Raw genomic sequence first — 17,140 nt, forward strand, 5'->3', positions numbered from 1 at the left:
GCTTTAAATAGGAATCATTTATTTAATAATAGTTAATTTATTTCGTTAGATGTAAATTATATTTAAGTTAGGGGAGTGTTAGGGTTAGACTTAGCTTTAGGGGTTAATCCATTTATTATAGTAGCGATGAGCTCCGGTCGTCAGATTAGGGGTTAATAATTGAAGGTAGGTGTCGGCGATGTTAGGGAGGGCAGATTAGGGGTTAATACTATTTATGATAGGGTTAGTGAGGCGGGTTAGGGGTTAATAACTTTATTATAGTAGCGGTGCGGTCCGCTCGGCAGATTAGGGGTTAATAAGTGTAGGCAGGTGGAGGCGACGTTGAGGGGGGCAGATTAGGGGTTAATAAATATAATATAGGGGTCGGCGGTGTTAGGGGCAGCAGATTAGGGGTACATAGGGATAACGTAGGTGGCGGCGCTTTGCGGTCGGCAGATTAGGGGTTAATTATTTTAAGTAGTTGGCGGCGACGTTGTGGGGGGCAGGTTAGGGGTTAATAAATGTAATACAGGGGTCGGCGGGGTTAGGGGCAGCAGATTAGGGGTACATAAGTATAACGTAGGTGGCGGTCGGCAGATTAGGGGTTAAAATATTTTAATCGAGTTGCGGCGATGTGGGGGGACCTCAGTTTAGGGGTACATAGGTAGTTTATGGGTGTTAGTGTACTTTAGGGTACAGTAGTTAAGAGCTTTATGAACCGGCGTTAGCCAGAAAGCTCTTAACTCCTGCTATTTTCAGGCGGCTGGAGTTTTGTCAGAAACGACTCTAAATACCGGCGTTAGGAAGATCCCATTGAAAAGATAGGATACGCAAATGGCGTAGGGGGATCTGCGGTATGGAAAAGTCGCGGCTGAAAAGTGAGCGTTAGACCCTTTAATCACTGACTCCAAATACCAGCGGGCGGCCAAAACCAGCGTTAGGAGCCTCTAACGCTGGTTTTGACGGCTACCGCCGAACTCCAAATCTAGGCCTATATTTTTATCATTAGTTGATATTTGGGCATTATGTGACATGGGAGACAATATAAAAAACAATGTTTCTTTCATGTAATTAGCAAGAGTCCATGAGCTAGTGACGTATGGGATATACATTCCTACCAGGAGGGGCAAAGTTTCCCAAACCTCAAAATGCCTATAAATACACCCCTCACCACACCCACAAATCAGTTTTACAAACTTTGCCTCCTATGGAGGTGGTGAAGTAAGTTTGTGCTAGATTCTACGTTGATATGCGCTCCGCAACAGGTTGGAGCCCGGTTTTCCTCTCAGCGTGCAGTGAATGTCAGAGGGATGTGAGGAGAGTATTGCCTATTTGAATGCAATGATCTCCTTCTACGGGGTCTATTTCATAGGTTCTCTGTTATCGGTCGTAGAGATTCATCTCTTAACTCCCTTTTCAGATCGACGATATACTCTTATATATATATATACCATTACCTCTGCTGATTTTCGTTTCAGTACTGGTTTGGCTTTCTACAACATGTAGACGAGTGTCCTGGGGTAAGTAAGTCTTATTTTCTGTGACACTCTAAGCTATGGTTGGGCGCTTTTTTTATAAAGTTCTAAATATATGTATTCAAACATTTATTTGCCTTGACTCAGGATGTTCAACATTCCTTATTTTCAGACAGTCAGTTTCATATTTGGGATGATGCATTTGAATCAATCATTTTTTCTTACCTTAAAATTTGACTTTTTCCCTGTGGGCTGTTAGGCTCGCGGGGGCTGAAAATGCTTCATTTTATTGCGTCATTCTTGGCGCAGACTTTTTTGGCGCAAAAAATCTTTTCTGTTTCCGGCGTCATACGTGTCGCCGGAAGTTGCGTCATTTTTGACGTTCTTTTGCGCCAAAAATGTCGGCGTTCCAGATGTGGCGTCATTTTTTGCGCCAAAAGCATTTAGGCGCCAAATAATGTGGGCGTCTTATTTGGCGCTAAAAAAATATGGGCGTCGCTTTTGTCTCCACATTATTTAAGTCTCATTTTTCATTGCTTCTGGTTGCTAGAAGCTTGTTCTTTGGCATTTTTTCCCATTCCTGAAACTGTCATTTAAGGAATTTGATCAATTTTGCTTTATATGTTGTTTTTTCTCTTAGATATTGCAAGATGTCTCATGTTGCATCTGAGCCAGAAGATACTTCAGGAAAATCGCTGCCTGGTGCTGGAACTACCAAAGCTAAGTGTATCTGCTGTAAACTTTTGGTAGCTGTTCCTCCAGCTGTTGTTTGTATTAAATGTCATGACAAACTTGTTAATGCAGAAAATATTTCCTTTAGTAAAATACCATTACCTGTTGCAGTTCCATCAACATCTAATGTTCAGAATGTTCCTGATAACATAAGAGATTTTGTTTCTGAATCTATTAAGAAGGCTATGTCTGTTATTCCTCCTTCTAGTAAACATAAAAAGTCTTTTAAAACTTCTCTTTATCCAGATGAATTTTTAAATGAACATCATCATTCTGATTCTAATGATTCTTCTGGTTCAGAGGATTCTGTTTCAGAGGTTGATGCTGATAAATCTTCATATTTATTTAAAATGGAATTGATTCGTTCTTTACTTAAAGAAGTCCTAATTGCATTAGAAATTGAGGATTCTGGTCCTCTTGATACTAAATCTAAACGTTTAGATAAGGTCTTTAAATCTCCTGTAGTTATTCCAGAAGTTTTTCATGTTCCTGGTGCTATTTCTGAGGTAATTTCCAGGGAATGGAATAAATTGGGTATTTCATTTACTCCTTCTAAACGTTTTAAGCAATTATATCCTGTGCCGTCTGACAGATTAGAGTTTTGGGACAAAATCCCTAAAGTTGATGGGGCTATCTCTACCCTTGCTAAACGTACTACTCTTCCTACGGCAGATGGTACTTCCTTTAAGGATCCTTTAGATAGGAAAATTGAATCCTTTCTAAGAAAAGCTTATTTGTGTTCAGGTAATCTTCTTAGACCTGCTATATCTTTGGCGGATGTTGCTGCAGCTTCAACTTTTTGGTTGGAAACTTTAGCGCAACAAGTAACAGATCATGATTCTCATAACATTATTCTTCTTCTTCAACATGCTAATAATTTTATCTGTGATGCCATTTTTGATATTATCAGAGTTGATGTCAGGTTTATGTCTCTAGCTATTTTAGCTAGAAGAGCTTTATGGCTTAAAACTTGGAATGCTGATATGTCTTCTAAATCGACTCTACTTTCTCTTTCTTTCCAGGGTAATACATTATTTGGTTCTCAGTTGGATTCTATTATCTCAACTGTTACTGGTGGGAAAGGAACTTTTTTTACCACAGGATAAAAAATCTAAGGGTAAAAACAGGGCTAATAATCGTTTTCGTTCCTTTCGTTTCAACAAAGAACAAAAGCCTGATCCTTCATCCTCAGGAGCAGTTTCAGTTTGGAAACCATCTCCAGTCTGAAATAAATCCAAGCCTTCTAGAAAAGCAAAGCCAGCTTCTAAGTCCACATGAAGGTGCGGCCCTCATTCCAGCTCAGCTGGTAGGGGGCAGATTACGTTTTTTCAAAGAAATTTGGATCAATTCTGTTCACAATCTTTGGATTCAGAACATTATTTCAGAAGGGTACAGAATTGGTTTCAAGATGAGACCTCCTGCAAAGAGATTCTTTCTTTCCCATGTCCCAGTAAACCCAGCGAAAGCTCAAGCATTTCTGAAATGTGTTTCAGATCTAGAGTTGGCTGGAGTAATTATGCCAGTTCCAGTTCTGGAACAGGGGCTGGGGTTTTATTCGAATCTCTTCATTGTACCAAAGAAGGAGAATTCCTTCAGACCAGTTCTGGATCTAAAAATATTGAATCGTTATGTAAGGATACCAACATTCAAATGGTAACTGTAAGGACTATCCTGCCTTTTGTTCAACAAGGGCATTATATGTCTACAATAGATTTACAGGATGCATATCTGCATATTCCGATTCATCCAGTGCACTATCAGTTTCTGAGATTCTCTTTCCTAGACAAGCATTACCAGTTTGTGGCTCTGCCGTTTGGCCTAGCAACAGCTCCAAGAATTTTTACAAAAGTTCTCGGTGCCCTTCTATCTGTAATCAGAGAACAGGGTATTGTGGTATTTCCTTATTTGGACGATATCTTGGTACTTGCTCAGTCTTCACATTTAGCAGAATCTCATACGAATCGACTTTTGTTGTTTCTTCAAAATCATGGTTGGAGGATCAATTCACTAAAAAGTTCATTAGTTCCTCAGACAAGGGTAACCTTTTTGGGTTTCCAGATAGATTCAGTGTCCATGACTCTGTCTTTGACAGACAAGAGACGTCTAAAATTGATTTCAGCTTGTCGAAACCTTCAGTCACAATCATTCCCTTCGGTAGCCTTATGCATGGAAATTCTAGGTCTTATGACTGCTGCATCGGACGCGATCCCCTTTGCTCGTTTTCACATGCGACCTTTTCAGCTCTGTATGCTGAACCAATGGTGCAGGGATTACACAAAGATATCTCAATTAATATCTTTAAAACCGATTGTACGACACTCTCTGACGTGGTGGACAGATCACCATCGTTTAGTTCAGGGGGCTTCTTTTGTTCTTCCGACCTGGACTGTAATTTCAACAGATGCAAGTCTTACAGGTTGGGGAGCTGTGTGGGGGTCTCTGACAGCACAAGGGGTTTGGGAATCTCAGGAGGTGAGATTACCGATCAATATTTTGGAACTCCGTGCAATTTTCAGAGCTCTTCAGTCTTGGCCTCTTCTGTAGAGAGAATCGTTCATTTGTTTTCAGACAGACAATGTCACAACTGTGGCATACATCAATCATCAAGGAGGGACTCACAGTCCTCTGGCTATGAAAGAAGTATCTCGAATTCTGGTTTGGGCGGAATCCAGCTCCTGTCTAATCTCTGCGGTTCATATTTCAGGAATAGACAATTGGGAAGCGGATTATCTCAGTCGTCAAACGTTGCATCCGGGCGAATGGTCTCTTCACCCAGAGGTATTTCTTCAGATTGTTCAAATGTGGGAACTTCCAGAAATAGATCTGATGGCTTCTCATCTAAACAAGAAACTTCCCAGGTATCTGTCCAGATCCCGGGATCCTCAGGCGGAGACAGTGGATGCATTATCACTTCCTTGGAAGTATCATCCTGCCTATATCTTTCCGCCTCTAGTTCTTCTTCCAAGAGTAATCTCCAAGATTCTGAAGGAGTGCTCGTTTGTTCTGCTGGTAGCTCCAGCATGGCCTCACAGGTTTTGGTATGCGGATCTTGTCCGGATGGCCTCTTGCCAACCGTGGACTCTTCCGTTAAGACCAGACCTTCTGTCGCAAGGTCCTTTTTTCCATCAGGATCTCAAATCCTTAAATTTAAAGGTAATGAGATTGAACGCTTGATTCTTGGTCAAAGAGGTTTCTCTGACTCTGTGATTAATACTATGTTACAGGCTCGTAAATCCGTATCTAGAGAGATATATTATAGTCTGGAAGACTTATATTTCTTGGTGTCTTTCTCATCATTTTTCCTGGCATTCTTTTAGAATTCCGAGAATTTTACAGTTTCTTCAGGATGGTTTAGATAAAGGTTTGTCCGCAAGTTCCTTGAAAGGTCAAATCTCTGCTCTTTCTGTTCTTTTTCACAGAAAGATTGCTAATCTTCCTGATATTCATTGTTTTGTACAAGCCTTGGTTCGTATAAAACCTGTCATTAAGTCAATTTCTCCTCCTTGGAGTTTGAATTTGGTTCTGGGGGCTCTTCAAGCTCCTCCGTTTGAACCTATGCATTCATTGGACATTAAATTACTTTCTTGGAAAGTTTTGTTCCTTTTGGCCATCTCTTCTGCCAGAAGAGTCTCTGAATTGTCTGCTCTTTCTTGTGAGTCTCCTTTTCTGATTTTTCATCAGGATAAGGCAGTGTTGCGAACTTCTTTTGAATTTTTACCTAAGGTTGTGAATTTCAACAACATTAGTAGAGAAATTGTAGTTCCTTCATTATGCCCTAATCCTAAGAATTCTAAGGAGAAATCATTGCATTCTTTGGATGTTGTTAGAGCTTTGAAATATTATGTTGAAGCTACTAAGACTTTCCGAAAGACTTCTAGTCTATTTGTCATCTTTTCCGGTTCTAGAAAAGGCCAGAAAGCTTCTGCCATTTCTTTGGCATCTTGGTTGAAATCTTTAATTCATCATGCCTATGTTGAGTCGGGTAAAACTCCGCCTCAGAGGATTACAGCTCATTCTACTAGGTCAGTTTCTACTTCCTGGGCGTTTAGGAATGAAGCTTCGGTTGATCAGATTTGCAAAGCAGCAACTTGGTCTTCTTTGCATACTTTTACTAAATTCTACCATTTTGATGTGTTTTCTTCTTCTGAAGCAGTTTTTGGTAGAAAAGTACTTCAGGCAGCTGTTTCAGTTTGAATCTTCTGCTTATGTTTTCATTTAAACTTTATTTTGGGTGTGGATTATTTTCAGCAGGAATTGGCTGTCTTTATTTTATCCCTCCCTCTCTAGTGACTCTTGCGTGGAAAGATCCACATCTTGGGTAGTCATTATCCCATACGTCACTAGCTCATGGACTCTTGCTAATTACATGAAAGAAAACATAATTTATGTAAGAACTTACCTGATAAATTAATTTCTTTCATATTAGCAAGAGTCCATGAGGCCCACCCTTTTTTGTGGTGGTTATGATTTTTTTGTATAAAGCACAATTATTCCAATTTCTTATTTTTTATGCTTTCGCACTTTTTTCTTATCACCCCACTTCTTGGCTATTCGTTAAACTGAATTGTGGGTGTGGTGAGGGGTGTATTTATAGGCATTTTGAGGTTTGGGAAACTTTGCCCCTCCTGGTAGGAATGTATATCCCATACGTCACTAGCTCATGGACTCTTGCTAATATGAAAGAAATGAATTTATCAGGTAAGTTCTTACATAAATTATGTTTTTATGGTTTGTTTGTTTTTTTGGCACTTAAAACTTATTGGTTTTATGCTTGAGGGTTGTATTGTGTGTGTATTTTTACTTTAGTGCAAAACCGCATTCCCATGCGGTGTTGTTTGGGCCTACTCTGACTGTTGACCTTAAGAGGTGGAGCCTATTTTGGCGCTTTTTATTCAGGCTTAGCAGCAGCAAACAGTAACTCTGTGGCTCCTGGACTGTGTAGCTGGTCTGAAGGGTTGGAAACTTGATTCGAAGTACCCTGGGGGCAGGTAGGCGCCACAGAGGTGCAGAGGGTATTTTTTATCTATTTTTTGACTACATGTAGATATAAGTACTTCTAAAGCCTTATTTCTGCCCTTGCTTCTGGGTGCAGTAATTTTTGGATTAACCAACAATATTAAGTTAAATTTGGGAATAATTTAACTTTTTTGTGCATTTTGGAAAAATTGTTCACTTTTTATTTTCTTAAAGGCACAGTACACGTTTTTTCTTATGTTTATTTTATGCTATAAATAAGTGTTTAAACGACTTTTGTGGTATTACAAGTCTGTTCAACATGTCTGACATTGAGGTTTCTCATTGTTCTATGTGTTTAGAAGCTATTGTGCAAGCCCCTCTAACATTGTGTAACTTTTGTACTGAAAGGGCTTTACAATGTAAAAAGCATATTTTAAATAAAGTAAGTGTGCCTAAGGATGATTCTCAGTCTGAAGTGAATCAGGATATGCCATCCAATTCTCCCCAAGTGTCACAACCTTTAACGCCCACACAAGCGACGCCTAGTACTTCTAGTGCGTCTAATTCCTTTACTCTGCAGGAGATGGCTGCAGTTATGTCAACTACCCTTACAGAGGTATTGTCTAAATCAGTGTTTTTCAACCAGTGTGCCGTGGCACACTAGTGTGCCGTGAGAGATCCTCAGGTGTGCCGCGGCAGTCTGACAACAGTGCAGGGGTGTTTGTGAATGAATGTCAATATGTCATGTATAGGTTGTAGGAGGCATGGCATGACAGCACAGTACAGTGTGTGTATATGTGTGTATGTATATATGTATATATATATGTATGTATATATGTGTATATATGTATATATATATATATATATATATATATATATATATATATATATACACACATACATACACTAGTGTGCCGTGAGAGATCCTCGGGTGTGCCGCGGCAGACTGACAACAGTGCGGGGGTTTTTGTGAATGAATGTCAATATGTCATGTATAGGTTGTAGGAGGCATGGCATGACAGCACAGTACAGTGTGTGTATATATATATATATATATATATATATATATACTGTATATATATCCTGTATTAGGCTACAATGTGTGATTTTGTAAAATTTTGGGATGGTGGTGTGCCACAGGATTTTTTAATGTAAAAAAGTGTGCCACAGCAAAAAAAACGTTGCAAATCACTGGTCTAAATTACCAGTGTTGCAGGGTAAACGCAGTAGGTCAGGTATTAATGTAAATACTGAATCCTCTGATGCTTTATTAGCTATTTCCGATGTTCCCTCACAGTGCTCTGAGTTGGGGATCAGGGAATTACAGCCTGAGGGTGAAATTTCTGATTCAGGGAATGTTTTGCCTCAGACAGATTCGGATGCTATGTCATTTAAATTTAAGCTTGAACACCTCCGCCTGTTGCAGGGAGGTTTTAGCGACTCTGGAGGATTGTGATCCTATTGTGATTCCTCCAGAGAAATTGTGTAAAATGGATAAATATTTGTTCCTACTTACACTGATGTTTTTCCGGTTCCTAAGAGAATTTCGGAAATTATTAGTAAGGAATGGGATAAACCAGGTATACTGTTTTCTCCCTCTCCTAATTTTAAGAAAATGTTTCCTATATCAGATACCATTCGGGACTCATGGCAAACGGTCCCTAAGGTAGAGGGAGTTATATCTTCCCTAGCTAAGCGTACTACTATACCCATTGAGGATAGTTGTGCTTTCAAGGACCCTATGGATAAGAAATTAGAGGGTCTACTAAAGAAATTATTTGTTAATCAGGGATTTCTTTTACAACCATGGCTTGCATTGTTCCAGTAACTACTGCAGCAGCTTTTTGGTTTGAGGCTCTAGAAGAGTCTCTTAAGGTTGAGACTCCATTAGATGACATTCTAGATAGAATTAAGGCTCTTAAGCTAGCTAATTCTTTTTTTTACTGATGCTGCTTTTCAAATTGCTAAATTAGCGGCAAAAAATGCAGGATTTGCTATTTTAGAAATCTTGGTCTGCTGATGTGTCATCAAAACATAAGCTTTTAGCTATTCCCTTTAAAGGTAAGACCCTTTTTGGGCCAGAATTGAAGGAGATCATTTCTGATATTACAGGAGGTAAGGGCCATGTCCTACCTCAGGATAGGTTGGTTAAAATGAGGGGTAAACAGAATAATTTTCGTTCCTTTCGGAACTTTAAAGGAGGACCCCCCGCTTCTAACACAAAGCAGGAAGGGAATTTTTCCCAATCTAAGTCAGTCTGGAGACCCAATCAGAATTGGAATAAGGTTAAACAATCCAAAAAAAAACACTGCTGGTCCTAAGACAGCATGAAGGGGTGGCCCTCGATCCGGGACCGGATCTAGTAGGGGGCAGACTTTCTTTCTTTGCTCAGGCTTTAGCAAGAGATGTTCAGGATTCCTGGGCACTAGAAATAGTGACCCACGGTTATCAATTGGAATTCAAAGATTTTCTCCCAAGAGGGAGTGTTCATCTTTCAAAATTATCTGCAAACCAGATAAAGAGAGAGGCGTTTTTACGCTGTGTAAAAGACCTTTTTTTTTTTTTTTTTTTTTTTTATTGAGGTAAAATTTTTGGCAAACAAAATAGGTTTTACAGCATTATACAATTGCACTCCAAGGATGCTTGTAACACGGTACATCCTATGAATCACATGTTCAATAAAGCATATGTAATAAACAATAACTTTTATAACAAAGATGAAAAAACCCAAATTGCATATTAAAAGTGTATATGTAGGGAGCAATATCTTCTGAGTATATGGCGTAAAAAGAGTAAGTTAAAGGTTTGCTGTAAAAGTGAGAACATTTTAAGAAAAGGAAAAAAAACATGCCAATAAGGAAAACTAAGCCCTCAGTTCTATTTAGGAGGCCTCTCTTGGACCCCACACCTTATAGGATACTAACATTTACAGAGAGCTGTCTGGTATAGAAGAGACCACTTATGGATCTCGTAGATTGGACCTCAGATTTTATTTTATTAGTTAGTTAGTTGCATAATTAGAGTTAAAATGGAGGGGGAGAAGAAAATTATCCATTAAATTGTGTTATTACACCAGATGGATCCAACTATTGGGAGCATATCTCTATATATGGCTGTGGGTAGTAGTCTGAATCTGCAGTTACTATATGAACCTGTAAATATATGTAAGCATTCGGCAAAAAGCCTAGGTTAATCTCTGGAGAGTATTCATTTATTAGTATGGCATGAGTGTTGTATGGTAAATGCTATAACTACTAAAGGGGCATGTCCAGCTAAAATGAGGTAGGGAGGCCCTAAGCATAGGCTTCACTGTCTGTTCTAGGAGTGGAGTGAAGTATCAATATTAAGATTATTAGTAAGGCAGTTATCACATTCTAGTGCACATAAATAAAAACACTTTCATATTCCTCTATGTGCTCATAGTCTCGCCATATCGGCCGCATACAATAAGACCACAAAGCGCCACAGTTGGAAACAATAAATGGGCCCTCATAAGGAGAGCTGGAAGAAATGAAATAATTTCTGAGGTAGAATCATTGTTTCTATATGGGTGAAGACAATTTGCCCTGTATAGATACACAATAAGTCAACATTGAAATCTTATATTATACATTTACCACACATGGATATAAATCTCAGTGAGCTGCACTAAGAAGATATTGGAATGAAATTATTATTTCTAAATGAGTGAAAACAAATATATTTGCTCTGTATGTGTCCACAATAGGCTCACATTTAGTTCTTATATTAGGCATATACCAGGAGTAAATACAGCCCCCAATTAGTTGCATTTATGATAAAGATATGTAGTGTGCTCTCTTTTCTTTTCTCTTCGCTTTAACTGCTAATGCATATCGCTGGCTAGAGAGCAGTAAAAAAAAAAAAAAAAAAAAAAAAAAGGGGCAGATACTGTGAAAATTGTGCATATCAAAACTGCTAAACCCCTGTCACAGGACAATTACTAAGTGTGGTCAAAAATTATGAAAACAAAAAGTTATGGGGTTAAAAGTCTATATATAAAAGATATACTGTTCATCCCCACAGTCCAATCGTATGTTGATTATTAACCCACACCAGACCTCACCTCACTCATGCATGGATAGGGGAATAAAGGGCTATGATAAGACCCCAAATGCGCTGGTCTATACATCCACAGGCTGTTCAGTCCGAATTTAAGATTATCCCACAAGACGTTTTCATAGTGAGTTAAAATTGTGGCCATGCAAAAAGCCACCCAGGATGTCTGCTGAACATCTTCCATTGGCGGCATAACAATCTGTAGTATTGGCGGAGCCGACAGTGAGGTGCTGTAGCAGTCTTTTTGGCTCTTTTGGTCAAGCAGGTTTGGAGCCTTAACGGGAGCAAAGCTTGGAGCGACTACTGACTGTGCTGGCGTTATTTGACACGTCGCATCTATCCTCGCAGGGCGCCCAGATTGTGTAGGTAAATAGCGGTCTTCCGCCTGAGGCATCACGACCTGCATTTTAACAGAGGGCTTCTCATTTTCCTTGTTGGGTATCATCTGAGATAGTGGTGTGTATTCCGGGTCCACATTGCTCCGATTGGCCTTATTTCCACTAGCACCCCAAGCTGCAGTAAATGCACTCTCCAGCCTCATGAAGTGATCATTCAACAGGTCAGCGATCTTCCCAAGCAGAATTACCTCATTAGGCTCCATCTGGTATGCGTTGTAGGTATCTCCCCTTTTAGCGTATGTAGGATCAGTACTCTATCAGTACTCCTTAACGATAGCGGCCCTAAGGCGCACCGCCGGGGGGTTGGTTGTGAGGCCTAGCCTCAGAAATGCTCCGGTCAATTGTAGCTGTCCTCAAATTGGATATTTACTTTGAAATGATGGGCTCCTGTAGTAGTACCACATATGGTCAGAATGACTAAGGGATGGTAAAGACAAAAGTTGATTTTTGACAGATTAGCCAAGAGCCCTGCAGGAGCTAACAATTTAGTGACCTATCATGGCCGCCGCCCGGAAGTTCTCCCCGTAAAAGACCTTTTTACTATGGGAGTAATCTGTACCGTTCCAAGATTGGAACAGGAACAGGGGTTTTACTCAAACCTATTTGTGGTCACCAAAAAAGAGGGAACGTTCAGACCCATTTTGGACCTCAAGTGTCTAAACAAATTTCTAAGAGTTCCATCATTCAAGATGAAGACAATTCGAACGATTTTGCCAATGATCCAGGAGGGTCAATTTATGACTACTGTGGATTTGAAGGATGCTTACCTTCATATTCCAATCCACAAAGATCATCATCGGTTTCTAAGGTTTGCCTTCTTGGACAAACATTATCAGTTCGTGGCTCTTGCTTTCGGGTTGGCCACAGCACCCAGAATCTTCACAAAGGTTCTAGGGTCTCTTTTGGCGGTTCTCAGACCGCAAGGGATAGCGGTGGCGCCTTATCTGGTCGATATTCTGATTCAGGTGTCAACATATCATCTGACAAAATCTCACACAGACACAGTGTTGTCTTTTCTGAGAACTCACCTTCTGGGTCTGGGGCTGCGACATGTTGGTGTGAATCCCTGTGTGAAATGGTCGAGAGGGAGAAGATTAAGAGAGGAGAAGATTAAGGCGCTGAAGGTTGCCAATTCTTTAATCTTTGATGCCAATATGCAAATTATTCGCCTGAATGCTAAGGTGTCAGGTTTTTCTGTTTTAGCACAAAGGGCTCTGTGGCTAAAATCTTGGTCTGCGGACATGACCTCTAAGTCAAGGGTGTTGTCCTTGCCTTTCAAGGGAAGATCCTGTTCGGTCCAGGGTTGGATTCGATCATATCCACGGTTACGGGGGCAAGGAAGCTTTCCTACCGCAAGATAAGAAGGCTAAGCCTAAGGGATCTACTTTTCATCCCTTTCATGCAGACAAGGACCAGTGCCAGCAACCCACCGCGAAAGCGGACTAGTCCAAGGGATCTTGGAAGCCGGCTCAATCTTGGAACAAGTCTAAGCAAAGCAAGAAGCCCACTGAGACGAAATCGTCATGAAGGGGCGGCCCCCGAACAGTCTCCAGATCATGTAGGGGGCAGATTATCTCTATTCTTAGACACATGGTTGCAGGACGTTCAGGACCCTTGGGTTCTAGAAGTTGTCTCCCAGGGTTACAGGATAGGGTTCAGATCCCATCCGCCCGAGGACAGATTCCTCCTGTCAAACCTGTCTTTAAGACCAGAGAAGAGAGGTCTTTCTAGAGTGTGTGAGAGATCTTGCCTCTCTCGGGGTTATCATACCAGTACCCCTAGCAGAAAGGGGTCTAGGGTACTATTCCAACCTTTTTGTGGTTCCAAAGAAGGAGGCCACGTTCTGCCCGATTCTGGACCTAACGTGTTTAAACAAGTTTCTGAGTGTTCCATTGTTCAAAATCTATCTATTCTGCCCCTAGTTCAAGAGGGACAGTTCATGACAACTGTAAACTTGAAGGATGCTTACCTTCATGTGCCAATCCACTTCAGGTTCCTAAGATTTGCGTTTCTGGACCAACACTTCCAGTTTGTGGCCCTTTTCTTTGCTCTGGCGACGGCCCTGAGAGTCTTCACAAAGGTTCTGGGGGGCGCTGCTTGCAGTGGCCAGATCAAGGGGCATTGCGGTGGCACCTTACCTGGACGGCATCCTAGTTCAGGCGCCGTCGCTCAGCCTCGCAGAGGATCATTCGAGGGCTCTTCTCCTTCTGCTCCAATCTCACAGTTGGAAGATCAACTCAGGAAAGAGTTCCCTGGTTCCCAGCAACAGGGTGGAGTTCCTGGGCACGATAATAGACTCTGTCCATGAAGATATTTCTCATAGATCAGCAACGCAGGAAGCTTGCCTCCACCTGTCTTGCCCTTCAGTCCTCCACAAGCCCATCGGTGGCTGAATGTATGGAGGTGATAGGTCTCATGGTTTCAAGCATAGATGTCATCCCATTCGCCAGGTTCCATCTCAGACCTGTTCAATTGTGCAAGTTGAGACAATGGAACGTTGATCATTCAGATCTATCACAGCTGATATCCATGGTTTGCTCGGAACTCCCTCTCTTGGTGAATTTGTCCGGAGCAACTGTCCATGGGGACATCCTTCTTGAGACCGTCCTGGGAGATTGTGACCACGGACGCCAGTCTGATGGGATGGGGAGCTGTTTGGGGTGCCAGGATGGCACAAGGAAAGTGGTCCAGGGAGGAGTCTCTCCTTCCGATCAACATCCTGGAACTGCGAGCAATTTACAATGCTCTGGAGGCATGGCCTTCTCTGAGGTTGGTCGGTTTCATCAGATTCCAAACCGACAACATTACCTCGGTGGCTTACATCAACCATCAAGGGGGTACGAGGAGCCTCCTCATGATGAGGGAGGTCTCTTGGATTCTGGAGTGGACGGAGTCCCACAACTGCTCGCTCTCAGCAATTCACATTCCAGGTGTGGACAACTGGGAAGCGGACTTTCTCAGCAGGCAATCCTTCCATCCGCGGGAATGGTCTCGTCACCCCAAGGTGTTTGTGGAGAATTGTTTCAGATGGGGTACACCGGAGATAAATCTAATGGCGTCCAGACTCAATTACAAGCTACCTTGATACAGGTCGAGGTCCAGGGATCCTCAGGCAGAGCTGATAGATGCCTTAGTGGTTCCTTGGGGATTCAGCCTAGCTTACATTTTTCCACCGTTACCACTTCTACCTCATGTAGTGGCACACATCAAACAGGAGCATTCCTCAGCCATACTGATTGCTCCTTTGTGGCCACGGAGGACGTGGTTTGCGGATCTGGTGGGGATGTCATCCTCTCCGCCATGGAGGTTGCCCTGTCGCAGAGACCTGCTGGAACAGGGCCCCTTTCAACATCGAAATCTAGATTCTCTGAGGCTGACTGCGTGGAGATTGAATGCCTAGTCTTAGCCAAGAGAGGATTTTCTGAAAATGTGATACCCTAATTCAGGCAAGGAAGCCAGTCACTCGTCGCATCTACCATAAGGTGTGGAGGACTTGCTTGTCCTGGTGTGAGAAGCATGGATATCCTTGGCATAAGGTGAAGTTATACAGGATTCTATCCTTTCTCCAAGATGGTTTGGAGAAGGGTCTTGCCGCTAGTTCCTTAAAGGGACAGATTTCGGCATTATCAGTTTTATTGCATAGGAGACTCGTTGAGCTCCCTGTCATCCAATCTTTTGTTCAGGCTCTGTCTAGGATCAGGCCTGTCTTTAGACAGTCGGCTCCACCTTGGAGCTTAAACTTAGTCCTTCGGGTTTTGCAGAGGGTTCCGTTTGAACCTATGCATTCCTTAGACATTAAGATTCTGTCCTGGAAGGTTCTCTTCCTGTTGGCTATTGCATCAGCACACAGAGTATCTGAACTAGCTGCCTTGCAAAGTGATCCTTCTTATCTGGCATTTCATGCGGATAAGGCTGTACTTCGCACTGGGTTGGGGTTTCAACCCAAGGTGGTGTCTAACTGTAACATCAATCAGGAAATTCCTTCTTTGTGTCCTAACCCTACTTCTTCTAAGGAGAGGTTACTTCATAACCTGTAAGTTCTATCTTCAGGCTGCAAAGGATTTCAGACAGTCTATTCTCTTTTTGTGGTGTATTCTGTGAAGCGCAAGGGGCAAAAAGGCCTCTACTACTTCTTTGTCTTTTTTGGTTGAGGAGCTTGATTCGCTTGGCTTAAGAGACATAAGCCTCCTCCAGAGGATCACGGCTCTTTGTCTTTTTGGTTGATGATCTTGATTCGCTTGGCTTAAGAGACATAAGCCTCCTTCAGAGGATCACGGCTCATTCCACTAGAGCTGTGGCTTTAATGAGGCCTCTATGGAGCAGATTTGTAAGGCGGCTACCTGGTCCTCCTTACACACTTTTACAAGGTTTTACAAATTTGACGTTTTTCCTTCTATGGAAGCTGTTTTTGGGAGAAAGGTTTTGCAGGCTGTGGTGCCCTCAGATTAGGGTCCGCCTTTTACCCTCCCGGTTTCATTCAGTGTCCTCTAAAGCTTGGGTATTTGTTCCCAATAGTAATGAATGAAGCCGTGGACTCTCCTCCCCTTTAGAGGGAAAACCTAAATTATGCTTACCTGATAATTTAATTTCCATCGAGGGGAGGAGAGTCCACGGCTCCCGCCTGTATCTCCGTTGGGCGGACCTAAATTTCATCATCTTCTGGCACCATTTATACCCTGATATTTCTCCTACTGTTCCTGGTTCCCTCAGCAGAATGACTAGCGGATTAGGGAAGGGTGGGAGGTATTTAAGCCTTTGGCTGGGGTGTCTTTGCCTCCTCCTGGTGGCCAGGTTCTTAATTCCCAATAGTAATGAATGAAGCCGTGGATTCTCCTTCCCTCGATGGAAATGAAATTATCAGGTAAGCATATTTTGTTATCTGACTGTACTGTAACGCATTGGCAAATATTTGTACTGTAACACATTGCAACATATTTGTACTGTAACGCATTGGGCACATATTTAACTGTACTGTAACGCATTGGTACATATCTGACTGTACTGTAATGTAACGCATTGGCACATTTTTGACTGTGCTGTAAGTTACGCATTTGCACATATTTGACTGTGCTGTAAGTTACGCATTGGCACATATTTGACTGTGCTGTAATGCATTGGCACATATTTGACTGTGCTGCAACCCATTGGGCACATATTTGACTGTGCTGTAACGCACTGGCACATATTTGACTGTGCTGTAACGCATTGGCACATATTTGACTGTGCTGTAACGCACTGGTACATATTTGTTGTCAGATACATCAGACCAGAGCACTAAAGTAATAGTTATTGGTGACCCATAGACCTGTGTAGACTTGTATTACAGAGAATTCACTATGGTCCTTAAGCAGCTCAACACAGAAAAATGCTCACGGCAAAATCATTATTCTGTATGATGAAGATGAGCGGATCGCTTCCCAGGCAGCCACCACCATGTGTGAGCGCGGATTTGAAAATCTCTTCATGTTATCTGGAGGTGAGAATTCTTCATGTGAATATTACTGTTTTGTTTTGTTTTTTTTA

At 41.8% G+C, this 17,140-nt stretch overlaps 1 protein-coding gene across 1 annotated transcript in view; it reads left to right on the plus strand.

Moving 5' to 3' along the window:
• CEP41 (centrosomal protein 41) overlaps window positions 1-17,140 on the plus strand; it is a 230,407-nt gene that overhangs the window by 198,170 nt on the left and 15,097 nt on the right. The window contains exon 9 of the mRNA XM_053716382.1: window positions 16,979-17,093. Within this exon, the coding sequence (XP_053572357.1) occupies window positions 16,979-17,093 (115 nt within the window). The remainder of the gene's footprint in view (window positions 1-16,978; window positions 17,094-17,140) is intronic.

This window comes from Bombina bombina, chromosome 6, assembly GCF_027579735.1.
Source record: "Bombina bombina isolate aBomBom1 chromosome 6, aBomBom1.pri, whole genome shotgun sequence".
In the NCBI taxonomy this organism is placed as follows: Eukaryota; Metazoa; Chordata; class Amphibia; order Anura; family Bombinatoridae; genus Bombina; species Bombina bombina.